Source organism: Anas acuta, chromosome Z (assembly GCF_963932015.1).
Source record: "Anas acuta chromosome Z, bAnaAcu1.1, whole genome shotgun sequence".
Taxonomy (NCBI): domain Eukaryota; kingdom Metazoa; phylum Chordata; class Aves; order Anseriformes; family Anatidae; genus Anas; species Anas acuta.
In genome coordinates this window covers 22,766,408-22,783,859 of record NC_089017.1, presented here as the reverse complement: position 1 = coordinate 22,783,859, position 17,452 = coordinate 22,766,408, and the positions used below count along the sequence as shown (strand labels likewise).

Sequence of the window (17,452 nt, the reverse complement as noted above, 5' to 3'; positions counted from 1 at the left end):
TGAGTGTTTAAAATTTGGACTTCCTTTTGAATGAAGCTCTTCTTAGCCACTGCACTATGCATTGCAGTTTCTTCCCCCTGCTTTTTGTGATGTGGCCAATTTTTGTATATAAATAGAGATAGCTTCAAATCTGCATGGCTCCCTGTGTGACCCTATGTTTCATCATCATGCAGATCTGAGATTTTCAAAAAGCTGTGCTTTTTAACTTAGAAATTAAGGCTGCCATTTATTGAATGGTAATTCAGTAATCACAGATTTGTGTAGTAATTGTTGGATAATAGTAGCGTATTACTGGGAAATGTTCAGTCAATTGTTGGTTATGTGGCAGTGAGTTTTTATTGTATTATATAGTTAGTTACATGTGTTCAGGTTTTTTCTTCCTAGTACAATCAGTATTTGGATTTGACAAAGCTGGAAAGTGTCATTAGGTGTAGGAGGGTAATGCCATAATTGTTTCAGAAGACACAGAAGTACAACTGTAACACTTAACCCGCAGTAGCTATTTTAAGGAGTATCACCTCAATGATTTTAATGGTCACTAATAAATACATGTTTTTAACCACCCCGGGATGTATTCTTTTGTTGTTTGATTTCCAAAGGACCTGGGACTACTAAGTCAGCAAAATCTACAGCTGTGCCTCCAGGACCTCCAGTGTATTTGGATCTGGTGTACATTCCCAACCACAGCAACAGTAAGAATGTTGACGTTGAGTTTTTCAAGAGGGTGCGGTCATCCTACTACGTGGTGAGCGGGAACGATGCCGCAGCCGAGGAGCCAAGCAGGGCTGTTCTGGACTCCCTGCTGGAGGGCAAGGCCCAGTGGGAGAGCAACATGCAGGTAGGCTCTTTGCTAGTATTTCTGCCTGGAAATTAAAACTTTTCTGAGAAGCAACCATGGGTAGCCAGTGCACCTGTAGAGTGGACAGCCACTGCTCTGGACAGGAGGTTCCCAGCTAGGGCACCTCATTTCATCAGTGGTGAAACCAGTGAGAGGACACATGAGTGAAGTACAGATCTGTGGTACATGAGTGAAGTATGGAGCTGTGGTCAGCTGCACCTCCATTCCTCGCTCTTCTGACCTGACCCTGTAGAATACAATGGTTGGAAATGCATTATTTACAGGGCCATTTCGCTGTTTCATGTTATTATTATACCATAAATGATCTGGGTTTGCTAACCTTTCAGTTTGCATGTAGGAAAGAAAAAAATAACATTCTGTGGTTTGTACAGCAACCATGTACACTTGGAAACTTCTTGTGCCTTTCCAATGTGATAAGTAAATAAATAAATAGGCCATAATCAGAAGGGATATCAGTGCAGACTATACCTTGCTCCTTCTCTGAAAAGCTGTATTTGAGCACTTTACAGAAGCAGGTTTTTTAATTTCTTTTTATCCATAAATTTATCTTATTATTTACTGCATAAAGATATGATCTTTCCAAAAGGGAAATGTAGCTGTTGGTTGGCACTTTTAACAAAGCCATTTTTCTTATGATTTTCTTCTGTTGCTCATGCCTGAGAAGCTCTACTTTTTCATGTTGCAGGTGACCTTAATCCCAACACATGACTCAGAAGTGATGAGAGAATGGTACCAAGAGACCCATGAGAAACAGCAGGACCTCAACATCATGGTTTTGGCAAGCAGCAGCACGGTTGTTATGCAAGATGAATCTTTTCCTGCATGCAAGATTGAACTGTAAGAACAAGACCACGCACCACAACGTTAAACTTTGTTTCCAGAAATTCTTCAGTTTGAAAACACCTTTTCTAAAAATTCAACCCATCTATTTCAACTGCTGAACTATATACCTGCCAAATGCTATACTGTGTCACGGTGATGCAAGTCACTAATATTTTTCAGTCTTTGCTGATTGCTAAGGGAAGTAACAGTATTCCTATAGTAGGGTTCAAATTACTGCGAAAATACAGATCCAGTTTCATCTCCGCTGAACGTTTGGAAACCATGCACTAGCAACCATAACTGACTTCTGCCAGGTAGAGGCATTTGCCCTCTAAAGAAACACAACAAGAGAGAAAGAGAGAGAGGGGTAGGAGGAGAAAGTAAAAAATAATTAGATCTGCATTAGTCTTATGGCAATAGATGTATCGCTTACTGCAGTCTGCTTATGCTCTCATATGAAAAGAAAGTTTTAAATTTGTATCAATCCGAGCTATCACAAAGGGGGTCCTTACTTTACAGAGTTAAGTTAGCTGGAAAATGCAAAGAAAGAGAACGTGGCTAGGAAAGGACATAAAACTTAAAACTCTCATTAGCAGTTTTCCACTTTAATTTGAACTCTGCATACTGACATACCATAACAATCATAGGCCAAATATGCACATTGTCTGAACCCCATCCAGAACTCTAAAACCTTCCTTTTAACATCCAGAATTATTGGTCTAAGGCATACTCCCAGCAAAAGTCCACTTACTCCACTCAGAATTGACCAGTCCACATGCTTAAACACCCATGTCAACTGTTGATTGACTGAAGCAAAATACCAAAGCAGTTGGGAGTACATACAGTAGACAATTTGCCTTAGAAAGTGACTTGAATGTACAAAGAAACTCGATGCACTTATTTTTTACTGTTGAGACAGCAAATTTATAAACACCAGTGTAGGATCATAGTTACACCAGTAAAGAAGTGTGAGTGTGCATGTGTGGTACTAGAAACCTATCTGACTGGTCAAATGGCTCGGTGCTATGAATTACATATCTTAGTCACGTGAACACTTCATTGGTGCACCTGGACAGCAGAAGAAGGCAAGACAAGCATTTCTTTTGAAAGCTTCTTTTGTACTGTGGAAGCAGGATTGAAGTGGTGTCCAGTATCAGAGTTGCAAAACTTAGTGAAATTTTCAGAATGATAAAAAGGTTACCTGCGAGTCTGTACAGTATTCAACCTTCCTTTGTCTTACATTATTTTATTTGTTTAATTTAAGAGTGAATATGGGAACAAATGTACAGAAACCTTTTTTTAGCAATGTGTGAACTTTTAATAGATGAATTTTTAACAAAAGTTTTCATTTACAGGAAAACGCAAAGAAAAATTTTTCAGGTGAAGGCAGTTTTTTTAGTAGTTTTGTAAGATAAATGAATAATGTTGTTTAAGGTTCTAGTGAGAATGGATATTAAACTAAAATTTATTGAAAATAGTCAACTGCCAAAACCTTTTTTGGGGATAGGTGCAGAGGGGGCACCCTAATGATAAAATTAATCTATTGATGATGAAAGAAAATGGAATTTGAAATGTTGATTGCCTAATATTTACAAGTGTCTACATTCTCAACCCTCACAAGATCTTGAGAAAAGATAGAATAAGCAATAAGCTAAAATAAATCCTTTCCTTTCCTTTCCTTTCCTTTCCTTTCCTTTCCTTTCCTTTCCTTTCCTTTCCTTTCCTTTCCTTTCCTTTCCTTTCCTTTCCTTTCCTTTCCTTTCCTTTCCTTTCCTTTCCTTTCCTTTCCTTTCCTTTCCTTTCCTTTCCTTTCCTTTCCTTTCCTTTCCTTTCCTTTCCTTTCCTTTCCTTTCCTTTCCTTTCCTTTCCTTTCCTTTCCTTTCCTTTCTCCCTTCTTTTCCCCTTTCTTTCCTTCTCTAGACTGCCTGCAGAGGAACAGCATGTAGAACAGTTCCATGATTTAAGACAGTTTGGATTTTTTAGTCTCAGAAGTTTTACCCCAATAAAAAAAAAATACTTTGTAGAAGGTTTGCAAATCAGAATTTAAAGAAGGTATAAAGGCCTCCAAAATGGAGATATGTGCTGGTCTGTATGATTCACTGTTATGGCTGATATTAAGTTTCACAATGTAGTGAACTATGACCTCATTTTATTTTCTTTACTTCTAATTTATTTCAAATTTACATAGTTAGGATATTTTTCTTAGGTATAAGTTTGCACTCCTAATTTTTATGATTTTTTAATCCTGCTTTAGGGTCCTTTAAATATGGGCTCCTGAGGCCCATTTAATGCTGTGAATTACTGTTTGTCAATTGTTGGGGTTTTTGATTTATTTTTAATGTCTTCTTTTTTTTAGGTATCTCTAGCAATGCTGTTTTATTTATTGCTATACCTTTTAAGTTGTTAAGAATAACTCAGAATGACTATGGCACAAAAGGCAGGTGGAAATGTATTGTGAAAGCAAGCATGTTTGCTGGGCTCATAATAATTTACTTAAAATTATGTTAGTAATACATAGTTTTCAAAGTTATAGGCAAAATATTTGGCAGAATAGTTGTATTGTTTCTTCAATTCTTTCTGCTTTGTCTACTTTCTTATATAGGTAAGATCTCAAACATTTTGAGTGGGAACAGATCAACAGATTTTCTGATTTTATGACAAAATCTGAAACAGTTTGTACCTCTGCTTTGGAAGAAAATCTGTTTTAAGTACAGAAGTGGTCCTGAGATAAATCCCACACCACTGAGAGTCAAGATCAATTTCACTACAATCAGGGAAGTTACAGTCATTCAATCCTACTGTAAATTAAATTAGAATTAAGCCTTAAATCTCCCCAAGCAAGTTTGTGATGGCTCAAGCATTAGTTCTACTTAAAAAAATAATAATGTAGTTACAGCTGACCTTAAAATGTGCATTTTTTTATTATTATTTTTTTTTTTTCTGCTACAATAATATTAAAAGCCCAGCCTGGCTCTTCCGAGGTTTTGTAATGCCTGTTCCATCCATTCCCTTTTAAATGGCAACCACCCCTGGGTGCAACACAGCGATGAACTCCCTCCTCCATTAGCTCCTCTTGCCCTTAATGTCTTTCCTGCCTGTGGAACTAATCTAACTGTGCTAGTTATAATACTACACAATTAGCTTAGAACAGTCATCAAAATGTACCATGTACATTAATGATGAGTGCTGTTGATCGGCATAGATTTCTAGGAGCATGGTTTGTTATTGATTACTCTAATTATAAAGATTCAGTGTCTGAGTGTAAAGGACACTCCATTTAAATGACGGTGTTATCCATAATAGCATCCCAGTCATGATCTTTATGCTACTAAGTATACTGCTTAATAAAATTCAATGAAGAATTAACTTTAGAGATCACCTCCCACTCCTGAACTTAGACAGGGCCTCTCTTGCATGCCTTTTCAAAGTCCTGTGGTGGGCCTGACTTCATTGACCTTTACTTTTCACCCCATCTTTCAAAAATTCACTTTTGTTTTTTTTTTTTAATTACCTTACATGCTGTGGTGAATGGAGCTAACCGTACATATGAATGTTGTTTTTTTTTTTTCTTTCTTTTTCTTTATTGTCTGCAATAGCTTACACTATTTAGGAGAGTTCCGGTACTCATTTTAGTAAGATTTAATTGATTTGTTAATTGAATTTTCAATCCCTCCCGCCACAAGCAAGTCAGCTCCAAAGAGCGCTTACTGTGCATTTGGAACATTTATGTCATATGCTTCTCTCTGTTCATCTGTCGCCAGAGGTTCTTGCTCAGTAATGATGTTTTGAGAGAAATAGTAATTTTGTTGGTCTGGATTTATTAGAAAAGGAAAAAGTATAATACTTACACTTGGAAGAAACTGTAAGCTTTCATCTTTTCACTTAATAATTGAACAAAACACTAAAACCAACTAAGGGTAAGCATTTCTTAGAATGCAAGTATACTATTCACCCAGTTTAAAAATGTTTGCTATTTAAAATAAAAGGAAAAAAAAGAAAAAATAGTCTGTTTGTTGTGACTTTACAAAAAAAATCTAAAAATTAAATAACTAAATAAAACAATTGCATAAAAATATTGAAAGGAGAGAAAAAGAAAAAGGGAGAAAAATAATACAAAGCTTCTCTGCACTAGACTTGCTAGGAGCTCCAAATGGCCGGAGCTACCTCTTCAAGACTGGGCTGTAATCACAATTGTAAAAGAGCAAATCTGAAATATGCTTTCACGCATTTGCATGCAGCCATTTTCTTCCAAACCATGGAAAGAAACAGTCTTGTTGCTGGCTGAGAAGCACCTCACACACCTCCTCTCTCTTGTTCTGAATGGTGTTTGTGTCAGTCTGCAGCTGTGTATGGTATTATGTCTTATAATCCTGCATCACTTCTATTCTATCCAGTCATATCTAATGTAGAAAATTAGTTTCCAGTGAAAGTAATATGTAGTGCTTTTATGATATTTGTGTGCAATATCCCCTCTTCCATTGAGGATATTTGATGTAAAGGAAACAAACTCAGTTCCACAATAAAATACAAAAGTGGTAAAGTGGTGTTGACATGTTTCTTGTCTTTGTGTGTGTACGTATTTGTAAGTTTCCCCTTTCCTTCAATCATGGTTGCCTATTATATGGGGTTTAGCTCAAAATATCAGTGATTATTTAAGTATTAGATTAGAACCAATCTCTATTTAGAAATTTGAAAATAAATTAAGATGACTTTTATCTCTCGTGGTGTAAAACATTACCATGATGTACCATGATGTGGCTTCTTTTTGTTCTCATTTCTGTATTCCCCAGCAGCATGAGAAAACACCTCATTTTCAGTAAGTACACATTCAAGTGGCTGTGTCAGAGATGATAACCAATAAAGCTACATCAAACTGAGCCCACCCTGGTTTGAAAAGAGATCTTTTCCAAACCAGGGAGTTGTTGCAGTTTAACAAGATTGAATTGCTCCTTCCTGTTTTTTCTCCTTGGTGAGCAGCGAGCCAGTGGGTGATGGCCATCAGCAGGTCAAGGCTGGGGTGGCAGGGAGCAGGGGGTGCTGGCTCCCCAGAGAAGCTGTGGCACAGAGCGGTTTCCTTCCTCCTCAGACAGCAGTCCTGCTTGTGCACCCCTCTCTGTCTCTGACTTCTACAGTTTCATTTATAACTTCCAATTATATTAATAAAAAATGTTGTGCTTGGCTTGAATTGGGCTGACTGCAGCTAAGCAGAGGAAAATGAAGACCAGATGAGGAGAGCGAATGCTATGAATCTTATACCTCAAGTATGTTTATGTCAAGTTTTTTTGAGCTGCTGTGCTCAAAAAATGCCTTAAGATATATTAAATATTATATGTGTGCCTTAAAATATATTAGAATAAACATGTAGAATAGGCCAGGTCAGGTTTCAATCCCAATTATTCTTCTATACTTGCAGTGTAAGGCTTAACACTGGTGGGACCACCCCTAGTACCTGTCAAAAGGATAGACCAGCTTGGTCTCTAGCATTGGTTTGCTGGTTCCAGGGGCCACATGAAAACTCATCTTCAAAGCACTTGATTACGAGATTTTTTATTTCCACTACTGTTATTAATGAACAAATTCAGTCAGCTTGTGAAGTACTATGAAAGACATGGGAAAATGATGCTCCCTCGGGTCTCTTGGGTCTCTCTAAAATGAAGAATCTGCTTGGTGGCACCCCAGACCTGTAGGCTGTTTAATATTAATTTTTAGTTCTTTACGGTTGGGAGGAAATTGTAGCTTTTCCTGGTTCCTAGAATGGGATGAAAAAGGGTGTGTAAGGGTCCCTTGAGAAATATCCCTGGTGGCACATCCAGCTCATTCCCAGGGTTACAGCGAAGCTCTTTGACGTCCTACGGGGTGTCTCCGGGCTCACGGTGATTCTGCTACATGAGCATTGCACATGGCCTTCACCCAGCAAAGAGTCTTTCACTGCTGACTGCTGCTGAGCTCCTTACCTCCACCTCCAACAGATATGACTAGTCCAGGCTAGCATGAATGCTCCCACAGAGCACTGTCCTCTGTTCTGCTGTGTGTGTTTTCCTCATATTCAGCCCCAACCCTATAGAGGCAGAGCAAAGCCAAACTCCCCAGCACTTACCAGGAGATTTACTGGCTTTTGACTGCATGCTCAGCACCTTTCCCACCAGAAATTAAAGTATTTTTATTCCCCTAAATGTTGAGGAGAACTAAAGAACTAAATCAGCGGGCTCTGCAGGCTGCCTGAGCTCGGTGCACTGTTTTTCACAGACCCTTACCACTTGATGTAGCTGCTTCTCCACCTTGTGACTCCAGCAGTACTGTCCCCAGAGTGAACAGCTGGCAAGGAGGAGGCGGAGTGTGACTGTGCATCTGCTGCCAGCTTCACTGCCAAAACAGCTGCATACACCACCATTCACACATTGCACCACTGCTCTGCCCGTCACCCGTGGTTGTGAATTACACAGAGAAGACAAACAAAGTAGGTGGAACATATATCCTGACATAAGCAAAGCTAGCAGTTTCTATATAAACTGTGGTTACATCCTGTGTACCTGTGAAGGTGCAGAAAGCCCTGCTGAGTGAACCTCACATTATCCCAGCCCAGCCGCGTTACTGAGCTTGAACAGTTTACGGTAAGCTAAACTGCTGAGCCACTTCAATACTTAATGTGAACCCCCTGGACTGCAACTCAGTATTTCCAGAAAGAGTTTGCAGTTTCCACAGATATAATTATAGCAGCAGCTACATTGTGTGTTAGAGCGGGATAGACTTGATAGTTTCTTTCCCAGTTCATTTAGGGGAAGAATTGTCAGGATTTGCAATAAACAAGGTATTTTGAAAGCTGAATTTTATCCTGATAATCTAAAGTGTAATGGGGCTGCAGTGCTATTTCTGTGCCTGGGATATCTGCAATTTACACTGAGTTGGTCTTGATGTATCAGAAAAGTTTGGGAGCAATAACAGAGTCAGTACTACGGTGGTTGCTGACTGAGCCAAGCTTTGTAACTACTGAAAGCTGTATTTCCATAAGGAGACTGACCCAGAGTAGATAGCAACACATTTACTACCTTTCCTCTTGAACTGATGTTTTGTGACTAATTCTTGGCCTACGATTCATTCTCAAAAGTTTTGTTCTGAAGGAATCACTGTCCCAACTTAAAGTCATTTGTCACTTCTGCAGCAGTAGATTATCTCCATCAGACATGTCCTGATATTAACATTTCCTACGATTACATTTCTAGGAAGTTAAATTTAACTTTACTTTCCACAAATGTCCTCAAGCACTTGCTAGACCCTTTTGTGAAGTTAAATTGTAGTTTCTGCATAAATACGTCCAGCAAAAAAAAACAGCAGCAGCACTTGCAGGATCAGATGGCATTCTGCAAACCAGAACTTGCATCACCCGAAGTCCTGTGCAACTTCTTTTTGTAAATATGACTCCAGCTTTCTGAGGAGGTGGGGGAAAGCAGGACATTTGCTAACCTGTGCCCCAGGATGTCTACTGCCTGTGTCGGTGGCACAGCGATGAACAGATGGGGTCAGAAACCAGCCTCGTACCAGCCAGCCCTCCTCTGCGGCTGGGAGTAGGTCCACAACTTTAGGGAGGGGATCGGTACCAGCACTGTGCACAGAGCAGCGTGTGGCCAGCCCCACGTGCATCTAGTAACCTTATTTTGACATGATCGGGTGTTACTGTAAATAGAGCCCATCTGTGCAAGGCTTCAGGCAACATTTATTTGAGCTGCAAGGGAATAAATATGTAATTTTCCTCTTGTGAATAATGCATAATGACCTTCAGTGCTTTGCTGGAAGTGCTCTGCCAGTGACACTTGTGGGAGGAAGAGTTACATATTTGCTTACCTAATCAGCAGCGTATTTGCTGTCTGCCATGGATTTGAATTGGGAAGCTGCTTTTTGTATTCTAGGGGAGAGATTTAACCCTTAAAGTGCTAGTGTTTCTCCCAATAGCAAATACATTCATGCCAACGTATCAAACAGGCTTTGCTTTTGCACTGTTTTGTTTCTTCTGGCCACTGCTGTGGAGAGAAGGCTCTCTCCCACACCTGGGGAAGCAGGGGGAGCTGTTAGCACTGCCTAGTATGTGCAATACTGACAGTGCTGTACCATGGGTGACAGTGCTGGCAGGTGTTATTTAGGCTGATAGTCACCACGTTTGCATGCACAACTTTGTGATTGTGCATGTAAATGCATTACTTTCAGCACTGAGAACTTTTTCTGTGCCTTCAGTTATATAAACTGAAACAGGATAATGAGCAGGGAAATTATTCAAAAACTTTTATGAAGGAAGATGTACTCCAATGATTTTAAAATATACTTACAAGGGAGCAACTTCAATAGCTTTAATTCAAATCACATCTGTAATCACAAAAGACAACAGGATGTGAAGGAACATTTCCAGAAGAGGAGATAGATTGATACAAAGGACATAGTGTTACTACCAAGAAAGATTGTGGTCTCTCTCCTCCAGGGAATATTTTGACAGTCCCATCCATGTGTGTCTAGACATGAAATGTCTCGGCAGCTGCCTGAAGTGCTGCAGCAAGGAGCAGCAACATTTCAAAAAAAAATGTCTCCCAGTGAAGAAGTGCTAATTGGTCTGTAAGCTTGCATCTAATGAGTACCAGGGTGAGAGACTGGAAGAACTCAGAAGCTTTTGCATTTGTAGAGAACACAAAAATAGTTTTAGCCATGATCATGGCACCCCTCCTCCATTAGGGAAACGGGAGGGAGAGCCCCCTCAGCCCAGTTAAAACTTGCAGTGCCTTATGTCCAATCCCCATCCTGATGCCCCACAGCCCATGTGGTCCCACCACTGCCCCAGCCCCACAGCTCACCTCCATTTGTGGCACTGGCAGAGACAAAGCAAGTGGTGCCAAACTCCAGGTGAAACAGGCAGCTCTTCCGTGCAGAGCAATTCACACAGAGCAGGGCAGAGCAGAGCGGTTCGCCTCCTCCCTGCAGTCCCCACTTCTCTTGTGGGGGAAGCTCCAGGCCTGTATCTTCTTCAATGCTGATGCATGAGCACTTCTTTGAAAAGGGGTGCTGCATTTTCACGTGTGAGCAAGCAGCACACAGAAAAGCAGGGTCATTAAATTCAACAAAATTAACAGAGTTACAATAGGATGTGTTGATAAATGTAACATCACAATGGCTTTGGGTGAATATTTCTTAAAGATATCATAGTAGTGCTTTGTAAAAATGGCTTGATTAATGAACAGTTTAGAACTTTATTTCCTTGTTTTTCAAACAGCTTTTTACACAGTGTTTTTTAATCTCTTGATTGCAGAATAATAGGATGGGATTTTATTATTTTTTTTTATATTTTTTTTCCTAACCCAATCATTATTCTGTATTTGTTCTTACAGTCCATCTCTGCTAACACCAAACTGGAGAGTTGCTTTTGCTTTTGTCTGATTCCATAAACATATAAACAATAGCCTCAGAAGACAGATGGCAGAAAAATAGGGGAAGATTGTGTTAGGACACCCACTGACTGTAAACACCCCACATGATGTCGAACTGAGGTTCACTAAATCGTCACCTGTTGAGTTTTCAAAGACTCCAGCAGTACAAATTGCTGTTGCTGACAGCAGAGAAGCAACGCCTTGAACCTGGGTGATGGGGAACCACATTGTGACTGCACAGAGGTCACCCAAAACTGAGAAAAGGTAAGAGCAGACCTTACAGACATGCCCTGCCAACTCCAGACTTTTGCAGGCCCATCACCTTGGGATCAGAAGTAACAGGGTATGCCGCCCTCCTGACTCAGCACAAGGTGCTAATGGCAGAGCCTGTTTCTCCCAGACACGATGCTCCAGCAGCCAAGTTGGCAGCCCTGGCAGAAGCCTGCAGGGAAGCACAAGGGAACAAAGTGAATAGCTACAGGGACCTGAAGTGTGCTCTTGTACCCATCTGCCACGCTACAGGACAGGACAGTTGTGGAAACAAGGGCGTTTTGTGACCTCCAGAGCTCCAGCAGTGGCTGGAGAGCAAATGCTGAGCAGATCAAGGATTTGTTAGAAGCCATCAGCCTCCCAGAAAAGACCTCCCAAAAAAGCGTGATGCATCCAGCAGCGCACAGTGAAGAGCAGACTCTTCCAGCTGGCAGTGCAGATGGCAGGCAGTCAAGCTCCCATTAAAAGATGTGGTGACCGGGTCTGGAGCTCCAGGCAACATCGACTCCAAGCAGGGCAGCCATTTCACAGCCCAGGCTTCAAAAAGCTTACACGAAACATCAGCTATCACCCAACAACTGCATAACCCTACCACACGCAATCGTCAGGAAAAACTGAAAGAATGAATCAGAGCCTGAACCATGTCTAAAATTTGTGCAGAACCCAGTCTGATGTGGCCAGATGCCTCACCAGTCACTTCAATGCACAGAAGACAGAGGCATAACCAGAGAGCGTTAACACCAGCTGAGGGATCATTTGGGAGAAATCTGCAGGTTCTGAATGCTTACACTGTGACAAAGACCAGCTTGTTGGACAGGGATGAAAGGTTAGCTCAGTGCAGTGGACCTCCCAACACCAAGTTCAGCTACAGCAACCAGTGCTGTCAGGAGGGAAAATGTACCTCTGTGAACCAGCAGATTACGTGCAGGTGAAAGAACATGAAAGGAAAACCCAGTTAAGCCCAAGGTGGGAAAGGCTCTTTTTGGTGTTGTTAACTTTCTTTTCTGCAGTATTTGTAATAGGGCAAAACACTTGGATATATCATTCTCACGTGAAACTTGCCAGAACAGAAGAAATCAAGAATCTGTTAAAAATTAGACTAAAAAAAAAAAAAGGTGGTTCAAGATAAATAAAATAGACTTGACATTAATCATAATATTGTTAAGACTGCATTTACTGTTAGCAGTGCTATTGTTAATTCTTAATCATTGTTGAGAATAAAGGCAAAGATGAATGTGACTGGTTTATGTAAACAGACAAAAACAAAAGCAACTTTCCAGTTTGGGGTGAGCTGAGACAGACTGAGATCTGAGATTGCAGAATGTCCTGAGTCACTTTTCTGACAGAACTGGACAGAATTATTCAGTCTCCTTGTTAAGCTTACCCTAGGAAGCAGCTGAAAAACAGGTGTGTGTGCAATGTGATTTATGAAGTGGAGCTGGGGAGGAAGCCAATTCTATACTACTTTTCCTGCAGTGGAAAGGAGAAAAGTAGGTAAGGCAAGCTCAGTTGTTATTCTGTTCATTTCTCATGCTGTTGCATTTGTGGTGTTATCTCCCTTGTGAAGCTGAGCAGGTGCCTGCAGAGCACTGGTCTCAAATGGTCTCTGAGTGCCCTTGTCTCACAATTTGCCTGCTTCACTATTAACCTGGCTTAAAGTTACCAGGCAAGAGAGACCACGAAAACTGGGAATTCCTCCCCCTCCCAAGCATCAGCTAATTTTTGTTTCCAGCTTCCCAAGTGTGAACAGGAGCCTGAAAAATGTGCCTGAGAATTGGGTGCCCTGGGCTGCAGCCTACAGAGCCCAGGGTGCAGTGCTGTCTGAGACAGGGCAGACAAAGAGAGGTCTGCTGGGGAAGAAACAGACATGAGATGATGCATGGGAGGAGCATGCAGAGGATCACAGGCGAGATCAGAAGGGAAGCTGGGAAGCAGGGAAAGCTGGCAAAACTGGCAAAAGGCAAATTCAATTGAGTACAGGTAGGTTAGTTGAAAATGTGAGAATTGGGGCCGGATGGGATCCACCCAAGGGTACTGAGAGAACTGGCAGAGGAGCTGGCCAAGCCACTTTCCATCATTTATCAGCAGTCCTGGCTATCGGGGGAGGTCCCACTTGACTGGCGACTAGCAAACATGACGCCCATCTACAAGAAGGGCCGGAGGGCTGACCCGGGGAACTACAGGCCTGTCAGTTTGACCTCAGTGCCAGGGAAGCTCATGGAGCAGATCCTCTTGGGAGTCATCATGCGGCACTTGAAGGGCAAGCAGGCGATCACACCCAGTCAGCATGGGTTTATGGAAGGCAGGTCCTGCTTGACAAACCTGATCTCCTTCTATGACAAAGTGACGCGCTGGGTGGACGAGGGAAAGGCTGTGGATGTGGTCTACCTTGACTTCAGCAAGGCTTTTGACACCGTCTCCCACAGCATTCTCCTCAAGAAACTGGCTGCTGTTGGCTTGGACTGGCGCATGCTCCATTGGGTTAGAAACTGGCTGGATAGCTGGGCCCAAAGAGTGGTGGTGAATAGAGTCAAGTCCAGTTGGAGGCCAGTCACTAGTGGCGTCCCCCAGGGCTCGGTGCTGGGGCCGGTCCTCTTTAATATCTTCATCAATGATCTGGACGAGGGCGTTGAGTGCACCCTCAGTAAGTTTGCAGATGACACCAAGCTAGGCGCGTGTGTCGATCTGCTCGAGGGTAGGAAGGCTCTGCAGGAGGATCTGGATAGGCTGCACCGATGGGCTGAGGCCAGCTCTATGAAGTTCAACAAGGCCAAGTGCCGGGTCCTCCACCTGGGGCACAATAACCCCAAGCTGAGCTACAGGCTGGGAGATGAGTGGTTGGAGAGCTGCCAGGCAGAGAAGGACCTGGGAGCGATGGTGGACAGTCAGCTGAATATGAGCCAGCAGTGTGCTCAGGTGGCCAAGAAGGCCAACGGCATCCTGGCTTGTATCAGAAACAGTGTGACCAGCAGGGCTAGGGAGGTGATCGTCCCCCTGTACTCGGCTCTGGTGAGGCTGCACCTCGAGTACTGTGTTCAGTTTTGGGCCCCTCGCTACAAGAAGGACATCGAGGTGCTTGAGCGGGTCCAAAGAAGGGCGACGAAGCTGGTGAGGGGCCTGGAGAACAAGTCCAACGAGGAGCGGCTGAGGGAGCTGGGCTTGTTCAGCCTGGAGAAGAGGAGGCTCAGGGGCGACCTTATTGCTCTCTACAGATACCTTAAAGGAGGCTGTAGTGAGGTGGGGGTTGACCTGTTCCCCCACGTGCCTGGCAACATGACGAGGGGGAATGGGCTTAAGTTGTGCCTGGGGAGTTTTAGGTTGGATATTAGGAAGAACTTCTTTACTGAAAGGGTTTTTAGGCACTGGAACAGGCTGCCCAGGGAGGTGGTGGAGTCACCATCACTGGAAGTCTTTAAAAGACGTTTAGATGTAGAGCTTAGGGATATGGTTTAGTGGGGACTGTTAGTGTTAGGTTAGAGGTTGGACTCGATGATCTTGAGGTCTCTTCCAACCTAGAAATTCTGTGATTCTGTGATTTGCTTGGTGAGAAAACATCGATTTGGCAGAAACTAGTTGGTGGTGAGATGGTGGCAAGACCTGGGATGGGGAGAAGCAGGGAAGACGGAGACTGCTGGACTGTAGAGAAATACCTGGGGAGGGTAGAAATGCAGGGGGAAGGAAGAGTACATTAGCTCTGGTGTGAGCCTGGTAGAAGTATCAGGAGTGGTTTTCTTGCTCAGGGTGATACTGAGGGAACGGACATGAGGAGGAAAAACATCTGGTTCCTTAAGCTACAAATGGTCTACACTCACTGCCATGGATCTTGGATTTGGCAACCTTTGTCTGGCTGCAGCAACCTCCTCCTCTGCTGCCAGCAAAGCATTTAGCAGGGAAACTCCCCTCTCCCAAGGGTACAGCACAGATGGGAGCAGATTCAGCTCCAGTGCAGAATATCTGGTTTACCCACAGTGCAGAAAGGCCTTTCCTGAAGAACAATGTGGCACAGAACTGTTGCTGTCCAATTTGTTTAAAGCTCATGCCTGGATGGAAGGCTGTATCTACAGTTGAAGAGCCTTGGCTTCAGGTTGCTGAAAGCATTCAAACCTACAGGGCACTTAGAGTGAAAAAAGCAGGCAGCCTGTAATATTAATTACCAGGTTACTCAGAGCTTAGGAGGAGTATTTTATCTTTTTTCCTGTTGCTATAGCAGTTAAATCTAAATAGATGGTAAGGGGGGGTTAGTTGTGAGGGAAGCAAAGCATGCTCTGCAAGGGAGCGGGGGAAGCAGCAGCCAGCAGCTTGCTGTAACTCAATTAGCATTAGCAGTCTGGCATATCCACTGAGCAGGGCGAGGGAGGGCGGAGGTGGGGCCAGAAGCAGGCTCCTCGTGCTGCCAAGAAACAGATGCTAATGAGAAATGTAAAAATGTGGCAGTGCCCACTGTGCCCTAGCCAAATAGTGCCTCATCAGCACAGGATCAACAGCTGAGATGTCTAGAGGCAATGTGGCAGCACAGAGGGTCTTCAAACTGAGGTCGTGTGGATGAGATCCCAGAAGGGAGTAGCGGTGCCTGTAGCAAGAAGTTGGCAAAAGAAATTGGAGGATGTAGCAGCAATTGTGAACATTTGGATGTACAAACCCTCTTCTGACACTGAAAAACTGAAAATACTTAGGCAGGGGAGGGACACTTCAGTCTTCTGTGGCTAGACTAGAAACGGCTCTGAAGCCACACTTTTAATGAAATTGTTCTTAGGAGTGTGTTTGACCTCCTGCTTTCCCTTCAGGCTGTCTGACAATCAGAAGGCAAGAGAGAGGGAAAAAAAAAAAAAAACAAAAAAAAACTTCAAGAAACTTGATAGAGAAAATTTGCCTGGGAAAGGCCACTGCTGGTTTAGTCAGGTCACAATATCATCCCCTTACCTGGAGACTGTACCATGGGAGAAAACAGAGGACTTGTTTCCAACATGGGGTGAAGGACCTTACTGTCATTTTCTTGGATGTGAAACAGCAATCACTTTGTGAGTGTGTTCACTGGGAATAAGAAAGATATTTGGTGGATGACAGTTAAGATGCTTTCTTACGCTTAAAACAAGTTGACTTCACAGATTTGCAGCATGTTGTCGCTGGACTAACAGTAAGTGTGTGATGAGAGTTTTCTAGCTTTAAGGCTAGACAGGTGCATGTTAAAATTGGAAATACTTATCAGATGTTGTAGTAAAGAACAGTGAGCCACCACTGTTGCCATAACAAGCTGCGATACAGAAGGGCTGTTGTTAGCGTCTCCCTGTTTTTAAGGACCTTGCCCTGCCAGGAGCAGCAGCAGATCATTTCCTGATCAGATTCTGAGGCAAGGGGGAATGTAAGCACAGATAGATGCTGATGCACCCCAAGACCCTTTCTCTCTTGTTGTTTTCTTGTGCTCTATGTGAACAGCTACGTTGTTTTTACCAATCTGAAGAACGGGGCATGGGATTGTGTACGCAGCTGAGGGAAGAATGGAATTAGGTCAAAAAAAACATGAAAGACTGCCCAGAATATAAAAGGAAACTGCACTGCAGAATGAGGCTCCTTAGTGTTTGCTGAAGTGATTGTACATGTTTCTCTACTGATCTTAAAAGTGGAGCAGAGAAGCGCTAGTGAAGTCGGAAATTTCTAACTTCCTTACAGGGAAGCATTTTTATAGGCGCATCTGAGTGCCTGTGCAAGTGCTAATTCCCTGGGCTAGAACTCCTTAGAAGCAGTTTTAAACACAGTCTGAAGTAGGCTTCCAGCTCCATATAGTGCCCTGAATCTTCCAAGTGGGCTGGAAAAAAAAGCAATCAATATACATTAATCCTCTTAAGGGCTGAATTTCAGCGTAGCCAAGGCATTCTTTTCTGTGAGAAACCCCTGCTGAAACAACTTGTGTTTGAAATCCCTCCTTCTTCCTTTGTTTCTTCTATCCTCTACACCTTTCATCACAGGCAAGCCACTTCTTATTCCTTTGTTTCTTTGTGCTGTCTCCATCCTACCCCATCTGTCTGATGAAAAGGACAAAAATATATCATAAACAGGGTGATGATTTCTATCCACACATACTTTACTTCAGGAAACAGGC

General features: G+C 42.7%; 1 protein-coding gene across 1 annotated transcript in view; it reads left to right on the top strand.

Moving 5' to 3' along the window:
• MAP1B (microtubule associated protein 1B) overlaps positions 1 to 6,221 on the top strand; it is a 71,409-nt gene extending 65,188 nt beyond the window's left edge. The window contains exons 6-7 of the mRNA XM_068666160.1: positions 600 to 838; positions 1,545 to 6,221. Of these exons, the coding sequence (XP_068522261.1) occupies positions 600 to 838; positions 1,545 to 1,700 (395 nt within the window). The 3' untranslated portion in view covers positions 1,701 to 6,221. The remainder of the gene's footprint in view (positions 1 to 599; positions 839 to 1,544) is intronic.
• The last annotated feature ends 11,231 nt before the right edge of the window (positions 6,222 to 17,452 follow it).